General features: G+C 37.3%; 1 protein-coding gene across 3 annotated transcripts in view; it reads right to left on the reverse strand.

The window, feature by feature from the left end:
• Nucleotides 1–22,625, reverse strand: part of PPP3R1 (protein phosphatase 3 regulatory subunit B, alpha) — a 39,127-nt gene that overhangs the window by 2,818 nt on the left and 13,684 nt on the right. Inside the window, exons 1-5 of one of the 3 annotated variants that reach the window (XM_032103615.1) lie at nucleotides 14,318–14,342; nucleotides 12,114–12,153; nucleotides 3,323–3,499; nucleotides 1,679–1,738; nucleotides 761–945 (exon numbers count right to left, since the gene is read on the reverse strand). In XM_032103615.1, coding sequence (XP_031959506.1) covers nucleotides 761–945; nucleotides 1,679–1,738; nucleotides 3,323–3,499; nucleotides 12,114–12,126 — 435 coding nt within the window. In that variant the 5' untranslated portion in view covers nucleotides 12,127–12,153; nucleotides 14,318–14,342. Of the gene's footprint in view, nucleotides 1–760; nucleotides 946–1,678; nucleotides 1,739–3,322; nucleotides 3,500–12,113; nucleotides 12,154–14,317; nucleotides 14,343–22,625 lie in introns of those variants that run through there. The other 2 variants (XM_032103614.1, XM_032103616.1) reach the window with 2 other exon arrangements.

Raw genomic sequence — 22,625 nt, forward strand, 5'->3', positions numbered from 1 at the left:
AAGAAATTAAAAGAAAGGAAAAGGAAAATCCATCAGTAGCACATGACAGGAAACCTGGGCAGAAGCCCAAGGACAAAAGAAGATGCAACATCACATTTGATGGGTGGCAAAGATGACAGCCCAGTGCAAGAAATAAACAAGTAATGCACTAAATCCAGGCATTTGCAGGCTGTAGCTCTGACTCCTTTGCAGATGAAGTTTTTTTTACATGATGTCACAAAAATAATTAAACTTAAAAAAAAAAAAAAATCCCCCAAAATGCAAACAATAGAACCTTTTCACTTTAGTAGTTGGCGGGATGGCAGATTTCCACCACCCACCCTCCCCCCCCGCCTTCTTTTTTTTAGAATTCACATATTTTTTTGAGTATGAACAAGTTATGTTTGAACTGAACTTGTAAATTCAAAGATTAGGGAAAATAAAGCAATGCCCAAACCATGCTATCAAGTGTATCTTCCTTAATATACTGTTTAAAAGTCGATGCGTAAACACTCATTATTTCAATTTTCAAAGTTTCAAGATTCAATGTGTCATTTACTTTTTTTGAGAAAAGAATTTAAAACTTGCTGTCAACTAATTAAATAAATATACCACATGGGTTGAAATCAACCCCTTCAAGCATTAAATGCTACATTTAAGCATTCTGTTCTAAGTTCTTAAAACGTGCCTTTTAACTGTTTACTCTTTTTCCAGAGCAGCACTTGAGAGGCTATTTTTTTCTCTCTGTAAATGACAAAAGTTTTCTTTAGAAGTTACTTACAGCACAGAATTCTTCAAAGGATATTCTTCCATCACCATCCTTATCTGCATTAATTATGGTTTTATCTACAATTTGCTGTAACTGAGTGTCTTTGAGATTGTTCCCAACCATCATCTTCAGCACCTGGAAGAGCTCTCCATTTGAGATATAACCATCTTTGTCCATATCATAAATGCGAAAAGCAACTGCAGAAGTAAAAAAAAAAAAAAAAAAAAAAAAAAAAATCAAAGATAAATTAACCAACCATTTAGTAGCAACTGTGGTTGGAAAAGAATATATACTCACTTTAGAAAATGTCTTAGCACCAGCAGTAAGAGAATTCTATAAGCACCAAAAAAGAAAGTCTTCCCCACCACAAGTAAGGCACCCAGGCAGCAAACAAATTACATCTTCCAGGAAACAGATGACTCAAAATCTGGTTACTTTGCTGCAAACAACTTGGCATCAAGACTGAACTTACTTTTAAACATTTGAATCTTAGTTATTGGAAGCTACATCCATAACCAAACCTGTCTCTTTTCTAGTCCAAAAGCCTGAGTCTGGAGATGCAGTTCTGAAACTAGAATTTAATGCTTTTCTACTGTAATAGCAAAGAATTGAGTATTGTTCTTAGGCCCTGTAAGTTCACAAACTATGCAGCAAGCTGTTCTTAAATGAATTTACTTTTTTAAAAAACAGAAAGCAACTGAAATTCTTCAGAAAGCAACCAACGTCCTCCAACCTTCCCAGCAGAAAAGAGTGCTGACAAATTTTCACACAAATAAATGACAAAATGTGCAAAAAGCTTACAATCTACTTTCATTATTTTCCACTCTACATTCCATTTTACAACAATCTGGATTTGTCAATTTCTTAACTTACAAAAGTATATTTTTGAGGATCAGAAAATTTTTGTTAAGGAAAAATCAAAATACTTACACCTCAACTTCTGTTCTTTATCTCCTTTGACACTGAACTGGGAGACTCCTTCTATGAATTCTAATTAATGCAAGGAAAACATGTACAAGAAAGTGTATTTTTTAATAAACAAAGAAGTCAACATTCAGAAAATTTTAGAAATTGTAAGAAGAATCTAAATTACCCTCAAATTTTTAAAATATTGCCTACCTTGTGACACATAAATGTCTGTGTACTTTGATATTTTAACGTTCTTCAGTGGGAGGAACCCCAAATCCAATGCAGCACTCACTAAACGGTCACACCAGGATTTAAGTAATTTTGTTGCTGGACCTTCACAAGAACCTGACAGAAAACTCTACGATCTTTACTAAAGCTACTCCAGTTGGGACTCTAATTGTACAACTCCTCTCAATGTTACAAATGTTCTCAATTTAAAGAATTACATTGAAACTGAAAACTGCTTTTAAAGAAATACCAAAATAGTATTTTTCTATAAAAGAAAATTGATTTTGCCAACTTCCTGTTCCCTCCCAAGAGGAGCAGCCCTCGATAACTGTATTAATCACAGCTCAACGTCACAGACAACATGATCCTCATTGTTCATGACTACCTATTTTTTACAAGGGAATTTTGAATAGTTCCATGCAACCATTACTGCTTTCGATCAAAACTCAACATTCTGGTTATACTGTAGCTATCCCTACAGAAATTTAAGGGGTTTTGCAAAGGTTAGCAGCTCTTGTATATTAATACCTTATCTAAAATGTCAGCCTGTCAGTATACATAAAATTCAAGTACTTTCTCCAGTTTAAAAAAAAATGCAAGAAAAATCAGTATTTCTTAGCTCCATTTAGTAGTGTATTTGCTCCAATAGTAACAGAAATTGTATCTTAACTTCTACAAGGCACACACATCCACCTGATCCATTTCACGTCACCTTCTCTAGTCATAAGCAACAAGAAATACTAAGTATTTTGTATTTGAACAGAACTTGTACAAGTGCAGTACTTGAAGAGAAGTTACAAACATTATCACTTCTAAGGGTCAGAGACTGTTTAAACATGAACTAGTAATGAAGATAATAACCTGCTGGCCCTTTTAATCATGAATATTTAAAATCAGTCTAAAATTTTCAGAAATGTACTAAATCGAATCTTCTAGGTTGTTTGGATTTTTTTTCTTCAAGTGTCAATCTAAGATCTACCTAAAAAGAATCCCATAAAAGAAGTACCAACAGAAAAACCTGAGCTCCTTTCTATTTTCTAAATACTCCAACAAAGGACAGATTTTATTTGGGTATTTGGATAAATACAACTTATGCAGAAACACACCACTTAGCCTACCCCGCTTTCTTCAGTCTCTCCTCAGCATCAAAATGAAGAGTCTAAATTTGTGTACTTTAAGAGATACTCAGTGAGTAGTCCTCAGTCACATGACCTTAAAAGCTATTACTAAACAATTTGCTCTTTTAAACATTTCACTCAGAAGTGCCTTAATGCACCAGAGAAACTAGTTTTACTGGTATTTAGTTTCACTAGGAATTAGCACCTTATTTTCATTAACAAATCTTCAACTTTCCTCTTTCTGATGAAGAAAAATATGAATTCTAAAGCTCCAGGAATTCTGAAGTACCACCACCTGTCACAAAACACTGTGCCTTACCTTTGAAATCCACTTCTCCATTGCCATCTGTGTCAAATATATCTATTACTCGCTGTACTAATGGGTTCTGTTGCAATTCAGGTAAAGACATGAACTCTTCCACGCTCAGAGAACCAGAGTTGTCCAAATCAAGCTTCTTAAATCTCTTTCCTAGTCGTTTTATCTCATCAGCATCAACTGAAATGAAAAACAACCCCATACTTATTCTCAGAAAGGCTTCAGTAAACCCTTTGCCGTTAAACACAAGGCACATTTAATTGCTTTCCTACAAGATTTTCTCCTACTTTATTATAACTATTAAATACCTATAAAGATAACATGAAATTCTGACGACAAACACAATTTTATTTTAAATAAGACTTACCTTTTTTCCTCCCTGCACCTGCCATGATACAGTTAGCCTTGTGACTCACTGAATATCACACGCTGACACAACATTTTGAAGGATTGAGGATGCTTAGCTAGTTAGTTCTTAGTCAGATGGCTCTTACAAATACCAGGTATGAAGAAATTAAGGAAGAGACCAAGTGTTCTTTGAAGGAGCTAGCATTATGTTTACACTAGACTAACATAGTATGTTAGAAAGACAATTATATCCAAGTTATTAGCAAAACTAGTGCTCTTCAGCACAGCAAACATGAGACCTCCTGGGATATGTGTCAAGTTAAGCAGGTTAAGAGTCCTACTGTTTACCAGTTATCTCTCACCTACTCAAAACATCCCTCTGACTGACCTAAGATCATTTTTCCTCTTCATCACAAACAGGAAATAGGCACACCTGTAGCCCCGACCTGCATACAGCTTTTTTTTTTGTCCCAGAAATTAAAGTAGGTTTAGGTTCTGCAGCAGCAACTCTTCATCTAGTCTCTTCAAATTTATAGAGAATCTCAATTAAACATCTGATTATGCCAGGAATAGACTAAATCTGTTAATCCATAAAAACAATTACAAGAAATCTTGTACTTTGCTACTGCTGAAAAGCTTGAAAAAATTTCCCCATAATAACCTGAAAATACCCTGTCAGCAACTTCATTTACGAGACCCAAGTTTGTTCACATGTTGCTCACCATTTTTGGCTGTGAAGGAGGAACTGAGGTTCTTAGGAAGCCTAGAAGGAGCCCAGCACAGAGCAAACCACAGCAAACATACCTTGCAGAACCTGACGCTGGCAAATTCCCCCTACCAACCTTAACATGAGCAGCTTCTTCAATGTTTCTTAGCTCCATTTAGTAGTGTATTTGCTCCAATAGTAACAGAAATTGTATCTTAACTTCTACAAGGCACACACATCCACCTGATCCATTTCACATTAATACCTTCTTAGGTTTTTGTAAAAGTGCAGCATAAAACCGCACAGCTCTGTGTCTTTTGATGTTTTGAAATTGCAGCCAACTCAAGGACCTGATCCTCTACCAACAGTAATGAACTTCCACTTCAATTCCTTGATATCCTTGTCTAAAATCCAATGAGACACAGAGTCCTCAGAACTGTACTATTTCAGAACGAAAGACAGAGCCTGCCAGAACTCCAAAGGCACAAGATGATTTTCTGTCAAGACTTATTTTTTCTGAATGGTAAATTCTGACATTCTGCAGTTAGTCTGTCTCGGTTAGTCAGTTACGGCTTGCAACCGCAGAGGCAAAGGGCAAAAAACAGTCTCCAGTCCCAGAATAATCTTCTCTTTGCTGTGCCAGAAAGTGATGGACCTGATTCTCCCTCTAGGACCATAAAAGTAAGACTAAACATAATCTGCTTTCCTCAGTTGCTAGTAAGCAGTGTGGTATTTCACGTAATTAATCTCTCGATTGCAGTGAAATATTCCTTTTACCCCCAGTTTCTGCAGAAGCCTTGAACAAGACTGGAGATGTGCCCTGAACAGTATGACACCACAGCAATGGCAGCAGCACATTGCACAGCTACCCAAGAACCCCTCCAGATGACACAGCAGGAGATGTAGACGTAGAACATCATCATGTGACTAAATGAAGACAGTATTAAAAAGGAATGGCAAAACAGAGCTCCTCGGGCAATTTTATGAGTCCATCAGCACAAAATGCTGCTTCTCACCAACACACTGAAGGTATTTGCCAACTTTTGCTTCTGCACACAGAAACTCTTTTGCTTCCATTCTTCCTCACTCCCAGTCCTGCCAGTGGACAATTACTGGGCCCACCCCAGTTTAATGTAAAGATAGCACGTTGGCAAGCTGCAAATGTGGAAAATTCATTTTTAGTGCAAGCTCTACTTGCAACTCACATAGAAAGAGTTGATATCCTCAAAGAATTCTCACCGCACAAGCATTTGAAAAAGCATAAAAATATTAAGGGTAGCTTATCACACTACCTACATAAGCACATTTTCCCTTGTAAAATAAGTGTATGAATAGACATCATTTATACCCATATTACTTCACTTTAAAACAACTAAACAGCAAATTGAAAGTAGTATCTATGGTGTATATAATGCACTGCCAGTTTCTTACAGATCAGTGGAATCTCACTTCCAATATTAATAGAAAGACTAATCTTTCCATTTTGGTGAGTTCTCAGGCCTCCTAAGCAACCTGAAATACTTCCTAGTTCTGCAGTTTCACAAAATCAAAATGGAGAAAAATGACAGCAGCATTAACACAGCTGGATCTCGTCTCCCTTGCCACAAAAATGAATGAGTTAAGGAACTGCAAGTTCTATAACATTTCTAAGTAACATGTAAAAAACTGCTAAGTACCAAAACACAGCGATGACATCTTCACAAATTAGGATGTAAACACAGAGCTGCCTGAAGCAGGACTACAGACCTCTGATCATTAGGTAACATCATTTTCTCACAACCCAGAGGTCGCATTAAAGAAAGTCTTATTTCATTACTTCAGTTCCATTTCCTGGTTTGGGAGCTCAAGTCCATGCTATTTTTTCCTCACAAATATATGAGCGAAGACTGAAAAGTGACACCCAGAGTTCTGTTAGTGTTCTGCTACAAAGTGGAGCTAATTACCACATACACGAGTCACACACATGCTGCTACACAGCTTAAATTGGCACAAGCTGGCACAAAAGACAGACAAGACCAACTCTGCCATTGCAGAGAGACAAGACCTCCCACACAAGATGTGCTAAGAAAACAAACTTTGTCACAAAGGTATTTTATCTCAAGTTAATGTATCTCTAGCAGGAACTACCAATACGAACTATAAAAAGAACATTTTCTTGAGGCACTCAGAAACTGATCCACCGGACACAGTATTAACAAGCAATGCTGCTCTGCCATCGTCTGCTCGGCACAAGAACCACTGCCGGGTTAGCTAGCCTCGCATTTATAGTTAACAAGATCCTGAAATTTACAAACTAGCAAGAGTAAGAGAAGAAATTTGTTTTGTTTTCAAGATTGTACAAGGAGGTCAAGATTATGGATGATAAAGATAAGAATCAGATCACAGGAAGGGGAGGAGGTTGCAGAGGCATGTAAGAATATTTCTCAAGAATGTTAGCGTTTTGCTGAACTGTAACAAAGCAACAGCTGCCTCAATTATGAAATTAAGGAGTCCTGATACTTTAAAAATGTTAATTACTCTTTCTCCACATATACACACATCCCATTTCATAGCTCATACCACCTCAACTCCAATGCACAGTCCAGGTAAAAGTATCTAGCAGCAGTTTCTACTAGAAATAGGATTACAAATTTCTCATTCCAAACAGTGAAACATTCAAGCAGAGGGTTTGCCTGCACTGGAGATCTGAGAGAGGTTCTTCCCTTGAGGGGAGAAAAAAAACCAAGTCAAAGAACAGTACTGAAAAAAATCAGTATCTCTGCCAAAAGCTGACCAAATAGCAAACTCTTCCAATGTTTTGTTTCTGGCAATTGATAATCTGTGAATGACAGCTCCTGGAGGAGAAAATAATGAAAAAGCAAAGTAGATGCAGGACTAAGAAAATTTCCTTTAATAGTTCCTGAGCATAAAAACCTCTGTTCCTAATGAACATAACTGGATAAACATCTGGAGACCACTGTGTTCACAACTGACTGTATGAGATTTCGTATCAGAATCTCATTATTTTTCCTTAAATATATTGCCATGAAATCCCTTCCACAAGCTGAATTTTAAAAAGCTTATACACTTGAAAAAAATTTGTATTTGAGTAGCATCTCTGTCTTCATAGAACAGCCTGAAGAAGTAAGACTATAAATATAAAATAAGGGATGAATACATTACAGTATAAAATAGCTTCGATTTGCATACCTTCTATCTATTCTTTCTTCAGTTCGCAGTCTTCATTTCTGGCGACTCTCCCGCCTAAGCTGAATTAACCTAAAAACTGTGTAGGTCTTCTGGGGTTTAATGTTTGTTTCTTCGTTCTCCTTTGGATTTTTTTAAAGGGAAACATCATACATTTATGTGTAACAGCAATTTCAATAATATCTTATCCATTTTTTGTTGACATTATCTCCAAGAACGCACACATACAACAGTTCCCATCCAAGATGGATGTTCCCATTTTTTACGAGACCTTTATTTTCCTTGTCCTTATCAACAGACTTTCTTAAAATTCCACATAGCTCTCACTGAAGAACAGAGCACTAAATTAAATTTTTAGTGTCTGAACAAAATATGACTTTGTGCCCACGCAAACTTTCTTAAGTACTGCTGGAAATGCAAGGCACAAGATAGTTCAGATCAAGGGAAAGCTTCTGAGCTGAAAGGACTGATGGCGGCAGTAGCAGACAGAATTTTAGAAGACCAGCTCAGGAGACCAGGACAAATAAAAACATTAGGAAATCTAGGAAGTCCAAGTTCACAGTAGTGTAAAAAGGGTGATACCACCACTGAGGAAAATCAGGAGGACTGAGCTTTGTTCACACTGTTTGAGGCACAGTTTGCCTGTGACTCATCACCACATTCTGAGCAACCCTGAGCATTCCTCTACCTCAGATCCGAATTAGCCTTTTTAGTGCTGTGCTCCCCAGATGACAGGGGGCTCTGCTCTGTGCTTCCTATGCTTTTCAGCAGAATCAGACAGTATTCCATCAGCTTGGCACTGATGCCTGAGCTCACAAACTTACCAAGTGGCTGGAAATAATAACTGCTAAGTGCTCTTCTTTAAAACGCTTTGTTGGCAGTCCTGTACCAACATCAAGTTCTGCACTGTTCTAAAACACATGGAATTATTTATGTTTATTTCATAATCCATTTTGAATTTTGTTCCCCTTGTAATTAACATAAGGTGGGTGCTAAGTAGTTCTGGTAGTAAGGAGTTTTTTGTTAAAGAACCATCAGTACTTTCAAAAGATTCCTCTTCCATCCAAGTATTAAAATTCTTAGGGCCAACACCTGCTTCATCTCTTCAATTCCTTTGCATACATCTAAAAATACGATGAATCACATTAAAATGCTTCCAAGAAACTACATGCAAATACTTTGCCTCACTCCCATTTTAGTGCAGGAGTCTTATCTCCCAGTTGTTCACTTTCTAATATGCTGATCCACACGACTGAGTTCCTCACTCCTTCCTCCCAACACAGCAGTAGGGGATGATCCATCATACTTTAAACCAATTCTGTTTCTAATTGTTATGCATGTAACTGATGCTCAGATAAGACTGTAAAAACTATTCAAGTGGCAACTCGAAAAGCTTTATTAGAAGCCTATTTCAGTGTGCTCTATGTTAAAAACAGTAATTTCTGAAAAAAAATTAATATTTTTTCCAGTTAACATAAAGGTACATAGCTAACTTTTTATTAATGTGAGAGCCAAAAGTAAAGAATGCCTTAAAACTACAGATTTCTGAAATCCACTACATTCACTGATGCTTAAACAGGATAATTGTTTACATATTAAGAAGCATTGGGCATCCATTGCTGCAAAGTACACGATATACACACAGGCATCTGCAAAGGGTACAGACCTTGGAAAAGCTGCACATCTCTCACCAATTAGGTGCTAAGCACTTCTGAAATCTAAATGTTTACCTAAATGTTTAAAACTGTATTTAAAAGGTTGGCTTTTCAGCTACTCTTAGAATACTGGCTCAAAGGTTTAACTAACAAAAACCAGACCAGAGTGTGGTCACAGAGAGCCCTATTTCCACTTATTTTTTAAACATGAAATCATTATAGACAAGAGTATTTCTAAGGTATTAGGAAAAATATTGTCTAAATCAAACATGTTCTGAAATGAATTTAAAATGTTTCCAGACTAATTCCCCCAGAAGAATTGGGATTGCAGAGATCTCAAAATAAAACAGACCTTCAGCAAAACTCTCACCTCTACCTACAGTCTCATCTGATTCACAAATATAACGTTTCAGAGTAGCAACCAAGTCAGCCATTTCAGTCTTGGGAGATCCGGTTTCAAAAAGATGACGCCCTTGAGAACACTTCAACCACTTGTCTTGTCTATGCTTACACACAGCTGGCCTAATCCTCTTCATGACTTCAGATGTGTCAATTACAATTTCCTAAGTTAGAAAAACTAGTCTCCTTGTCCTAAAATCCAAACACTCTACAAAAGAGTGTTTATATTAAAAATACTACACTATGAACTATTCTTTACTCTATTACAAAATAGTTTTCTCCACATCTTTTTGCTATGATAAAATTTTCTTATGGATAATTTTACAGATTTTGGCTGACATCGAATTTTCACCATGGAAAGCAGTGCTAGGTTTTCAGCAACTTCTGGCACAGCACAGCTGAGAAACAAAACCAAACCACTTCAAGGAATCCAACAACACTAATTCACCCACTGAGAAGAACTAATGTTCTAAAATGAAAGGTTAAAAGCATATGCTTGACTGTTTAATGGTGTGCATCCTCTCCAAGGTATCCTGAATTTGCTTCACATAACTGCCAACTTTAACACAAAAATATTCTTATGAGACACCAAAGTAGCAACTGCAGCACCAAGCAGAGGTTATGACCCAATGCCTCCATGCAAATAGCATTAATACACTATTACTAACTGGCAGTCTCCAAAAAGTATAACCATTCAAAATCCGTATCTGATAATCTTCAAAGACATTGCCTGGCCTTGCCTTGAAAGCTTTAAACCTGTAAGTGACAATTTCTGGGAAGCAGCAGGAACATTTAACATTTGAAGAACATTGTGAACGTCTACTTGGTGGACTTGCTTCCAGACATGCAGCAGTGCACATCCACGCCCCAAATCCCTGACTTTCAGAATATTGAGGCATGCAGGATCTTTAAGCACAGCACTATCATTGCAGTGACTGGGCTCATCCAAGCAAAGGGACAGTGAAAACTCCATTTTCCCCGTGTGTATAGTTATGTTGCCCAGGGACACAGCTGACCTTCTGTGAGAAAGGCCATCAGAGCAGAAAAAGCTCTAATCATGCAAAACTTCACATTTAAACAACAACAGCTCCAACATACAGTTTAACTATAGAATATAATGTGGAAATCCTCACCTTCTCTGCAATAAAAATGGGCAAAAAGCTCAGTAACAAACCTTTAGGCTTCCCGTTGCCTATCAATGAATATAGTTTGTCCTAGAATCAGAAGTTAAGGATGGCAACAAACTGCTTACAACTCTGACATGAACACGACTAGCTACAAAAATAACTCTTCAGAAACCAATTTGTCCCTAACTAAACACTGACCAATGGAGCAGTAATGTAAGATTGAGAGATATATATATGATTCAGGAAAACACTACTGAAGTCTTCATTGAATACAAAACTCCAACCATATATTTGCATTTAACAAAATGTACTGAGAGCATTACATAGCTATGTACTGCTGTGGATAAGATTCTCAAGTGTTTGCAAACTTATGACTCAAATTAGAATCCATGTAGATGTTCCTATTAGGCACAGAGGACTTTCAAATTACCAGCTAAAGCCTCATTTCTCTGAAAAAAAAACATATTTAGACGAAGATTTCTCCATGATTATTTTCTGTTACAGTTTGAGTTACAAGACCCAGAGGCCAGTTATGACAAGCACTGTGAAAGAAATCTAGAAAACATTCCCTCTCCTGAAGAGTTACTCTGTTTAAAAACAAGATCCGATTCACCCAAGATAAGGAATTTTATCAAGTGGTTCAGAAGACACACACACACGTCTACACACACTTCAGGGCTGAAAAAAATCATTCCATGGAAAAAGTAGCTAAGAATAGGTACACTTAGCACAACACCACAAGGACATTTCAAAAGACAACCCCTTCTTTGGTCAGCTTTAAGCAAAAAAATCCTTCATTTTTACAGGGTAGATTAACCCCATGAGATGGAGCACTGAATTTTATTCTCACGTGACCAAAACCAAGTAACACCAAGTGAGTTCTCACCTAACTGCTTGGCTGCAAGCATACACAGGGGAAAAAAAAGCTCATTTAGTCTCAACCTCTCCTTCCTCTGAGGGCACAAAGCCAGTTTAAGCAATATACTTCACTCCTAACACAGCACAGACTGCACCATGAGCTGCTCCACATCTCTGAGGAACTGGCACCAGGACTGAGGGAAAAGCTCCACCAGTCGAACTACACTTCACTCTACAGACATCAAGACTATCGTAAGGTTTTTTTATATTCTAATGGAAGACTCAAAGAAAACCCTCAAAACTTTAAGTGATTTTTATTTTAAAGATGGACTGATTTTTGATTTTACAGTTAACAGCAAAAGCTGTATTGTTTCCAAAGGTAATTTTTAACCCTTTTAATTTTGCTCTTTTGGTTAGTATATAAACTGCATAACCTACATGGAAACTGTACATATCAATCCCCAAGTAAAATTCACTTCTGTAACAATATAACGTAGCAATTAAAAAAAACTTACAGTGTGAGCACATTTCCAAAGGGTAGCTTGCCTCATTTCCCTGAAACACAAGAAAAAAAACCAAGTTTCAATTACTCCCAAAATAGCTTTAAGGAACTACTTAGATTTCATCACTGCAAAAATCTCAGGCAATCAAGTTACATTGCTATTTAAAAACATGTATTTCAGACCCAACAATCAGAAAGAGTGCTTTATTTGGATAGATCTATGTTACCAAAACATACAAAGAAATATAAAACCATTAAGAGGTCTGTTCCCATGAGAATTCCCATGACAATGTCAGTTCACATGATTATGGCAAGAACTTCAATCCCATATTCTAAACTCAGAAAAACAAACTCACTACTTAGATATTGAGCAAATGCTGCTTTTCAAGTTAAAAATATTTAATTACAGAACTTCACAAAGCCTGTGTTACCATTTTATTTCACACGCAGAAAAAGACGTCCTTATGAACTCCGATGACAAATCTTACTCAATTTGCACAAAAAAATTTTATCAAGTTTTCTTCCCTGAACCACCTGCCCATTCCCCCCAAAAAGTATTCACACACCAAGAATGATACAAAAGAAGAGTTTTATATGACCAGAAACTCATACATAACAGCTTTACATTTAAATATTTTTGTAATGTTAATTTTGTACTATGTTAATATGTTCCTGCTTTGTAACTGAATGGAAAGTCAAACTAAGATTTTAAATCCTTGCTATACTACAACACAGTAATAGCACAAAAAGCTTAAAACTTTGAGCGTGTGAACACTTTAAATTTGCATATACAGAAATCAACATGAACTACTACAACATGAACACCAAAAGACACTAAAACTTGGTATTTTCCCCCAAATGCCTCACTTTGCACCAGAGATCACAATACACACATGCTTAATGACTTTTCTGAATCCATTAGCAAAGGACCAACCAGATAACAGAAGAAATTCATAACCATTTTCAAAACAAATGTTTTTAAGGGAATGTGTTACACAAGAAAACAAAACATATTTCAGATGAGTCTAAGACACTATTCAGCAGCAATTCTCTTATGGTGTGGAGCATAAGGGTTTCCACAGCTGAGCACTTGCAAAGAAAGGCTCATCAAAATTATACAAAATTGAATAGAAATAGAGATATTACTTGACAGAAGGGGGGAAAAAAAAGGAAGAACTCCATTTAGCCTAGAAGCTAAAATGCAACTGCATTTCCTAATTAGAGCAGAAAGGGGCAGAACAAACATCTCACAAATCTAAACATGTTCAAGAGGAGATTGTGGTGGTGGTGTTGCTGAGGGGAGTTGTTTGCACTTTTGTATCTAGGGAACACTTTCACTTTGCTTATCTCCCACAAACCACAAGGTCTCTTGCTCCTTTAAAAAATGTTCTAAATAGGGCAGCAAAAGGTACATACAGCCTTAATGTCTTCTCCAATGTCTACTTAGAGCAAGACAAAGCAGCAGAACAGAAATGTAGTTGAGGACCATCAGGTCACTAAAACCTCAAAAGCACATCAGGCCTGTTCGACAAACTAATTGCAGGGACTAAACTGTGGCACGGAATCCAGGAGAGCCAACGCCACATGGAAAATATTGGATGGAACCCAACCAAAGTTTTAGGATAAACAGCAAAGACCAAAACAGGTAGCAAAAAGCTAGTATATGCATATGAATATAAAAGGGTAGGGAATCTAAAACGGGAGAAAGCAGAATTTTGAAACAAGAAGAAACAGGAACCAGGGGATCCAGCTAGGCTGCTCAAGACACGAGGTCATGAAGAGGCAAGAAAAACACCAGACTGGAAGGCTGCAAATTAAAGGAGAAAGTTGAATTAAAACCAGTGCATTTATGCACATGCACACAAATATACAATATTAACTACTACTGTTCTGGCATTTACACCCCTGTTCAGGTCTTGGGAGAAAACTTCTAGTACAGGTTACCAAAATCAATCTGCCCAAAGACACATAAAATGCTTCTGAAAACTGAGCAAGACAAAATGAAAAAATGGGAGTAACTTTTTTCAGTTCATGAATAAGTGTAATGTTTATAAGGAGCCTTACTGTGCATTTAGACACACATGCTAAGTCATAAGCAAGTTATCTAAGGAGTAGCCTAAAAAAAATATTTTGAGATCAGAGAAAAAAGTGAATAAACTTCATCTTAGCTTTTATTTGAAACAGTTACTGCTAAAAAAAAGTGTTCAGAATACTTACCTATCCAGGACTGGATCTTGGATATCTAAAAAGGTAGAAAAATCTAGTAAATGACAATGTACAAATTACATGATTATTCAACATTTTCCACATAGTATTTAAATAAAGTATTTAAAAAAGTAGTTACCTGCTACTGATGTGTTGAATATTCATCTTCACAGGAGAATTCAAAATTCTTGTAAGATTTAAAAGGATGTTGGTTGGGGGGGTTTTTTGGTACAAATAAACATTTGAACTACTCATGCCAAAATTCCTGTTTGCACAGCTGTGACCTGGACAAACACAAAGATGGTGCTCTACACCAAAGCCTCGATCTTCAGAGATTAAGACGAATGATTTGGTCTCAGGAGCAGGCATTTTTTATCATATTCCGAGCAGCAGTACAAGAAGGTTGCTTACTTGTCCCCAAATACAACCAGTATGTGTAGACACTCTATGAGACAGGAGATAAACTCTGAAACACAAGCATTAAGTACAGGCTGAATACTCCTCTTGCTCAGCATGCAAGAATTGTTTAAAAATAGGCAGGCAGTAAGTCAAATGGACGGTCTAGAGTTATATCCGTATTCGTGTGTTGAGAAAAAAAGCAGGGAGGTAAGCACAGCTATAAGACATCATTAAGTATCAAATAAACCCTCTAAGAAAAGGGAAAGAAACTGGGTACATTTTCATCTGTACAGTTTTAATGCAAAGAACTATCTAATTTTAACACCAGGATAAGGAAGCATTCTGAAGAATGCTGAAAAATATTCTTTGTGATTGAGTGCACTAAAAGAAAATTCGAGTTGCTGCAAAAGGTGACTATCATTATACATCTCATTCATTAAAATAACACTGCATTTACACTTTATTTTGAAGTTTTAAATTATACTAATTTATAAAGACAAAAGCCAGTGTAAAACTCCAAAGATGTAATTTCACCTCTGACAGAGAAGTTCATTTATACAAATACTGTAGAGTAACAAGGTTCTGACACAGCATAAAAGTGTCAATTTTAAAATCTCATTACAATATTAGTGTTTCCTGCCAGATACATATTCAACATACCTCACAGAAAGTGAGAGTATCTGCTCATATACACTATATCAGCACACCTAGAAACCAGTGACACATGGTTTGTAGAAGAAATACAGTTTTTACAGTCAGCGCTCCACAGGAGATTTACTTGGCACCTACGCCCAGTGTAAAACACACCTTCCTCAGGTGTATCTGGGTTATTGCTACCAGACTGCTGGAACTCCACTCTCTCTCAAGCTGCACCAGTAGAAAAAGCAGCTGAAATACTACAGGTACCTTGAATAGCCTTATAATTTTAGAATAGTCTTGAAATTTTCTTGAATGCTGTTAGAAGCCTACGAGTTAATTCCCAGTTAAGCAGCTGCAAAACCATGACTTGTTGACAGAAATAATTACAGATAAAGGAAAAGTCCAAAATCTACTAACAGAAAGTTGACCTAATTCTGAATACTGCAGAAATACCAGTTTCCTAGAGAGAAGACAAAACACATCACTAAAGGAGTTGACATGACACATAATGTGTTCCTTTAAGAACGAAAGTGGTTTTTGCAATTTCTACTAAGTATTTTCCCCTTTCAGCAGCTGTGCCTTTTTACTAGGTCAGAATAACTTCTTAATGGACTTTAGCTGTTATATCTTCTATAGATTATTTAAAAAAAAAGTGTTTCTTGATTTTTTTTTTTCCCCTGGCAGTTATTTCAAATACTAATCGCTCTCTCTTCTTAAGATCAGTTTTGTACATGCTGCTCCAAGGTACAATAGTTAAGGCAATTATCTTGACAAGTTTCCTCTTAGTGAAAGACATGAAGATCTGTGGATAGAAAATGAAAAAGGAAATTAGCGATTAGCAAAATCAGTAACAGAATCTCAATTCTTAGCTGCAGTTGTTTATACAAAACAGCTTGTACACAGTAAGACATCACATTGCAAAGCAGTTCTTCACCATATATTACTAGAACACTGTTTCTAGGTCTGATTATACATTACTTTTCTGCATGACGTGCAACTTTTTGTAAGTAGTTCAGAGAGCTAAATTACAGCATCAGCCTTCAATTAGTTTTCTGTTTTTATAAAAGCAGAAAATGTGTATAAATGTCAGCAAGCCACAATTTCACTTTAGGACTAATCTCAAATTTAATCCTCCAAAGGGGATGTGAGAGTCACACAAACGAAAATTACTTCCTGGACAGTTTAAAACATTAGGTTCTTTCAAAGATTTTGATTTGTTTCCACAGCCAGGCAATTAATTCAACAAGGGCAAGAGTGGTCTCCTGATCTGTTTAGTACATGTACAGGAGTAGTTGTCCAAGATTTACTACTTTCTGCAGCAGCATACAAAACCAGCGTAAGTTCTTATTTGTAAACTGCCTTAAATATACGAACTGCCTTGTCACAGCACTGGCTGTTCTCTGCACTAGATGTTCCTGCATTTGTGTTTCTGGTGCAAGGGCACCTCCTGGCGTGTTGGCAACACCCTGTATGTTGTGCTCCTGCATCTGCTCCTATACCTTCAGCACTACTAACTACCACTGTTAGCACAAGCAAGAAACTTCAGCGGGCAAGTGAAACAGTCCAAGCCGTGCAAGCTGAGGGCCAGAACTAGGCATTATCAAGATAGTCAACTTCAATTCTTAAGTTATACAAAAAGCTGTTTTCCATCATCCCCTACTACAACTCAAAAGAATGGGAATATTAAGAAGAAAGATGGAAGCAGCTGGCAGCTTGCATTTAAGAAGAGCCCACACATAAGACCCTTCTCCCTGTTCCACAAACACACAAAATGCTTCTCTGTCTTTTCTCATTCTTCTCCATACCACCAGAATAAATGATTGATGACAATTACCTGTTGCAGAGAATTCTTCCTCCTCCTTCGAGCTCATTTTCCATGTACTGTCATTTTCATAAAGCTTTAACAGTGAAGAACTGCTTGGTGAAAAGGAGCTTGATTTGGATTTTTTTGGTTTGGGTTTTTTTTTTAATGATCATTGTTTAACAGATTACTAGAGCTCTGGCTGTCAGAGGTTGGCACTGTATTCCACATCAAAAACCAGCAGGCAAGTAGGCAAACTAAAAACAATGGTATATGTTTTCAAGGCTCTACAAACTTCTGTATGAATAGAACACATCACATAGACACATCTACAGCGGTTTAAAATGAATTTCACACAAGGCCCAGGAAGCTTTAAGCCACTTTATTATTTGAATTTCTGAATTAAATGTTGGTCACAAAAATATGCAAGATCTTATCTACTGTAATTTATACATTTTATATGGAACTTACCAGAGAATTAAAGACTGAAAGAAGTTTACCAGAGCACAGATGAGACATACCCAAAGTTTCTGCAGACACCACAAAAAATAGAGCTTAAAAGAAGAAAAGCAGGAACAAGATTTCAATGCAAAAAAGCAGTAAGAAAAATACTTTTATCTACCCCGTTCAGAAAGAGTATGAATATACTTATACTTGGCCTTTTCTGTTAAATTCAATTAGAAGAAAAAAACCCAAAAACCCTTGAACAAACTACTCAACACAAAAGAGTTGTGTCAGCCCAAGAGGAGTCTATGAATCAAAAAAAACATGTCAATGATTATCTTCTATTTAACAGGAATATCTAATTTATACACTGCAAAAGGAAACTTTCGAAGGAAATGCTATAGATAAGATCACTAGGGAATTTGGCATTTGTGTTTTGACTTGGAGTAATTAAGTCACCTCTTAGGCTTTTTACTCCAGACAGTAAACAAATCTCCCTAAAATTTGGATATCCAAACATAGTTACCTGAAAACAACACTTAAGTTAAGAACTGGTAATAGTGCAGACTAACTGCCAAAATTTAGAAAGCAACATTTAAAACAACTTGGTGACTTCTGTATTGTTTTATACAAAGCAACTACTAAGTAGCTGCTTTGCATAAAAGTATTCCAGGCAGAGAGAGTGCAACTCCCCCAAATACTTCCTCCTTGAATTAGCAGTTTTCCAACACAAGACTTCTACTCAAAGAAAATAAATCTACCTCTGAGGTTCTTACATTCGTACCAATGTTGAGTTAGATTTTGCAAAGCAAAAATTAAGTGAAGCCAAGAAATTAGAAGACATTGAATAAGAAGGCTTGTGGAAGTTCAAGCAACTGAAGAGCAGTGACAGTTTCGCCCCAAATTCTCAGCCTGTTTTCTAAGATCATGTCCTAAAGAAGGAATTAAAGAAATACATAAAAATTCATGGGAGGTGACACCCACCTCATATTCAGTAAGTTCAAAAATTACGTATCTCCTAGCAATAAGCTAGACTACACTTGCCAATCTTGCATTATGTCTTCAGGTCACCAACAAATCCAGTCTATCCTGAAGCTAGGACAGTATGACAGCAGTTTAAGATCCAAGACTTCCAAGCTGAATCCAGCTCAAATGATAATTTATTGAGCCTTCATGACTACACTACAATTTTCACAACCTCAGCTCTGCTTATTGTAATTGTTGTAATCAAAGCCCATGACATTTCATAGCCATTACCTTGGCTATCCAAAAGTTCAATATATTTTCTGGCATTGTGACTGTCAAACCTGGGCATCTTGTTACCCTTTGGTGTGAGCATTCAGTCATCCACATGTGCAACAGAAGGAATTAAACAGGATACAAACGAGCAACAAATTCTTACAGGTTATACAGAAAAGTCAAGGATTAAAGTAAAGTAAATAAATAAGGAAAGGAAACAGAGAAGCAGCAATAATGGTACTAGGCAAGTAGCACAGACCACAAATGTGAAAGTAAAGGATCTGGGCATTCCACTGGTATGTAAGAGTTGTACTTCTCTGCACTTCTTTGAGTAAAACTTGCCATTATAATCAGTAACTCTTTATTATGAGCACAACTCTAACAGCTAGAACTAGCAACATATATTGAATTCACAGAATAGCACAAGTCACGAAAGAAATCCGTTTTGGTATTTCTTTACCAAATAAATCTTTCAATGGTCTATATACAAAAGAATGAACGGTACTTTTATGGAAGAGTATCCACTACTTGTTTCTTCAATTCTTTAGTCAACCAGCAACAAGACAAATATTGCAGCAATATATTATAGTTATTTTCTCCTGGACCCCTGAAGATATAGCTACAAAAGCAAACTATGAAACTTATGAACTGACCTTAAATGTTAGTATTTAGATTATCTTGGTGCAATCACACAGTGCATGCAGGACGAGGGCAGTAAGTGTCTCTATCAATCCCAGTCAGCCTGGATTCAGCAAGGCAGGCTCTGCTTGACCAACTTCATCTCCTTCTATGACAAGGTGTTCCACTTAGTGGATGAAGGAAAGACTGTGGATGTGATTTACCTGCACTTTAGGAAATCCTTCGACACTTGTGTCTCACAGCATTCTCTTGGAGGAACTGTTTGTGCATGGCTCAGATAGGCCATGGGCTCACTGGGTAAAAAAACTGCCTGGATGGCCAAGCCAAGAGTGGTGGTGAATTGAGTTGCATTCAGCTGGAGGCCTGTCACCAGCTCCCCAGGGATCAGTTTTGGGGCAGGTCATGTTTACTATTTTTGTCGAAGATCTGGACAAGAGGATCAAGGGTACTCTAAGTCAGTTTGCAGATGACACTATTGGAGTTTTCTTCTGCTGGAGGGTAGGAAGGCTCTGCAGAGGGATCTGGACAGGCTGGATGATGGGCTGAGGCCAACGGTATGAGGTTCAACAAGGTGAAGTGCCAGGTCCTGCCCTTGGGTCACAACCCCAGGCAGCATCACAGGCTAGGGGAAGAATAGCTGGAAAGTGGCCCAGCGGAAAAGGACAAAATGGTGTTGACTGACAGCAGCTGAACACAAGCCAATATGTGCCCAAGTGGCCAAGAAGGCCAATGACATCCTGACCTGTATCAGGACTAGTGTGGTCAGCAGGACCAGGAAAGTCATTCTTCCCCTGTGCTCAGCACTGGTGACACTTCAAAACCTATATCCAGTTCTGGGCTCCTCACTTCAAAAAGGACATTGAGCTGCTGAAGCAAGTCCAGAGAAGGGTTTGGAACATAAGTCCCATGAGGACCAGCTGAGAGAGCTGGGGAAGTTCAGGATTGACTTTATCTCTCTACAGTTCCCTGAAAGGAGGCTGTAGCCAGGTGGGGTTCAGGCTCTGCTCCCAGGCAACTAGGAAAAGGCCAAGGGGAAACTGCCTCAAGTTGCACCAGGGAGGTTCATGTAGGAAAAATTCTTCACTGAAAGAGTGGTTGAATATTGGAACAGGCTGCCCAGGGGTGTGATGAAGTCACCAACCCAGAAAGTGTTCAAAAAATCAAGTGGACATGCCACTGTTCTGGTTTACTGGGCATGACAGTATTCACTCAAAGGTTGGACTTGATGATCTTGGAGTTCTTTTCCAATCTTAATAATTCTGTGATTATTTTGTACCTTCCTTTGAGCTGTTAAGAGTTCCCTAGGTATACAGAGATAAACACAAGTATTATTCCAAAGTTGGTTCTACAGAAGTTGAAAAACCAAGAAGCAAATTTTTAATGGCCCAGAAAATGTAATAAATGAAGTGTCAAATGCTTTAGAAGTCTAATAATCTTTTATCTTTGAAAAAAAGAAATCTAGAAGAGCTCAGAAAACATAGAAGTTTCATCTGGGATTAAAAAGAAATCTTACAATTATATGTAGTTAACACATTGCTGCCCAACCAATTTAAGGTTTCCTTTAAATAGGTAGAGGCATTTTCCATTTTCTGGCAGGCACAACTTCCAAGAGGCTACAACTATCTAGCATAATACATCCACAACTCCTTAGCATCTCCATTACAATTCCACCCAGGAGTTTAAAACCAGTGACACAAGCCAGCCAACATACTCTTACATTCCACTTTCATGTTTGGATACAACCTCCGTTTAGACACTACAGCATAAACTATGTTCTCCCCTGCATCTGCCAATGAGTGCAACCATCATCCCTTGAAACTTTATAGTAACTTTTTGTGCACACTTTCAGTTACATTTCTTGTAAAGTTTACCAGAAATCTGATAAACAACTGAACTTGTATCAGTGCTCAGTTTATGTGTATGATCTTAAAGGTGAAACACATAAAGGTACAACAGGCAGGTCTTACAGCTGTTAATATTCTAACTCAACACCTCACCTGAATACTAATCAACAGCAAACATCAAAGAAGGCTGTAAGTATTTTATAGATAAAAGAGGGCACTTCAGCGGAAAAAAAAAACAACACAACAAAACAAAAACAAAACCACAAAACCAAACACTGCTGGTTTTAACTTACCTTTCAAAGAAGATTTCAAGTTTTAAATGTGTTACCCCCCAAGGCAGTCTAAACTTTTAGTCCTGCTTCTAAAGAAAACACTCTGTGACCTTCAGTACTGAAGGAACTCAAAAAAAGATTAATACCTAATTCTTCAATATATTTAAATTGCAGACATTAGAGATAATGAACCAACGCAAAGGGGATTGGTGGATTTGGGATTACAGTAGAGATCAAGTCAGGTTAAAGCTGTTACAGCATTCTGGCATTGCTTCTTTTCAAGTATGCCGAGTGTTAGAATTCCCTTTGTCACATTAAAAAAAAAAAGGAAAGTCTTATTAAAAAAAAAAACAAACAAACTTTTTTGAATACATTTACTATTTGCTCCTAACAAAGTAAGTGATGATTCCTTAGAAGATTCTTCCCTGTTGCATGTATGTCAGGTTCTACCACACCACTTTTCTGGATATAGGAGGCAAGAAAGACTGTCCAAGTCTTAGGAAAAGCCTGCAGTTTACTCCTCAGTCACCATCTAATCCAGTCATGTCTCTGCCCAACCTTCATCAGTCATTTTAAGGGAAGCCACTTGTCCCCTGGCTGGCAGTTGGCCAGTCACTTCTGCTATGCTTTATTTAAACCCTTCACTGTCCATGGGTCTCCTCCAATGTAAGATATTAATGGCTTAAGGCCATCACAGTCAAGTAACTATTCTAGGATATCACAGGGAAGCCCTAAACCAATGAAGCACAAAGCAAATCCAAAATTAGAGATGGCTACTGTTGCCAAAGCCTCTACCAGCCAGGAAACTGAAGGAATCAAGAGTGTAATTTATAAGAGGATTCGGCATTTAATACACCATTTGGCTCTATTAAGGGAAACAGTAAAAACAAAAAGTGCATTTATTCAAATAGGATAAAAACACCCATTTTAAATTTCAATGTTTTGAATTTCAAGTGTTCAGGACTGAAAAGCAATCAAAGTCTATCCATTTACAGCAGGGATTATATGATATATATTCATATACATTCATCCCACAGCATTTC

The sequence above is a fragment of the Corvus moneduloides genome, chromosome 3 (assembly GCF_009650955.1).
Source record: "Corvus moneduloides isolate bCorMon1 chromosome 3, bCorMon1.pri, whole genome shotgun sequence".
NCBI classification, from domain to species: domain Eukaryota; kingdom Metazoa; phylum Chordata; class Aves; order Passeriformes; family Corvidae; genus Corvus; species Corvus moneduloides.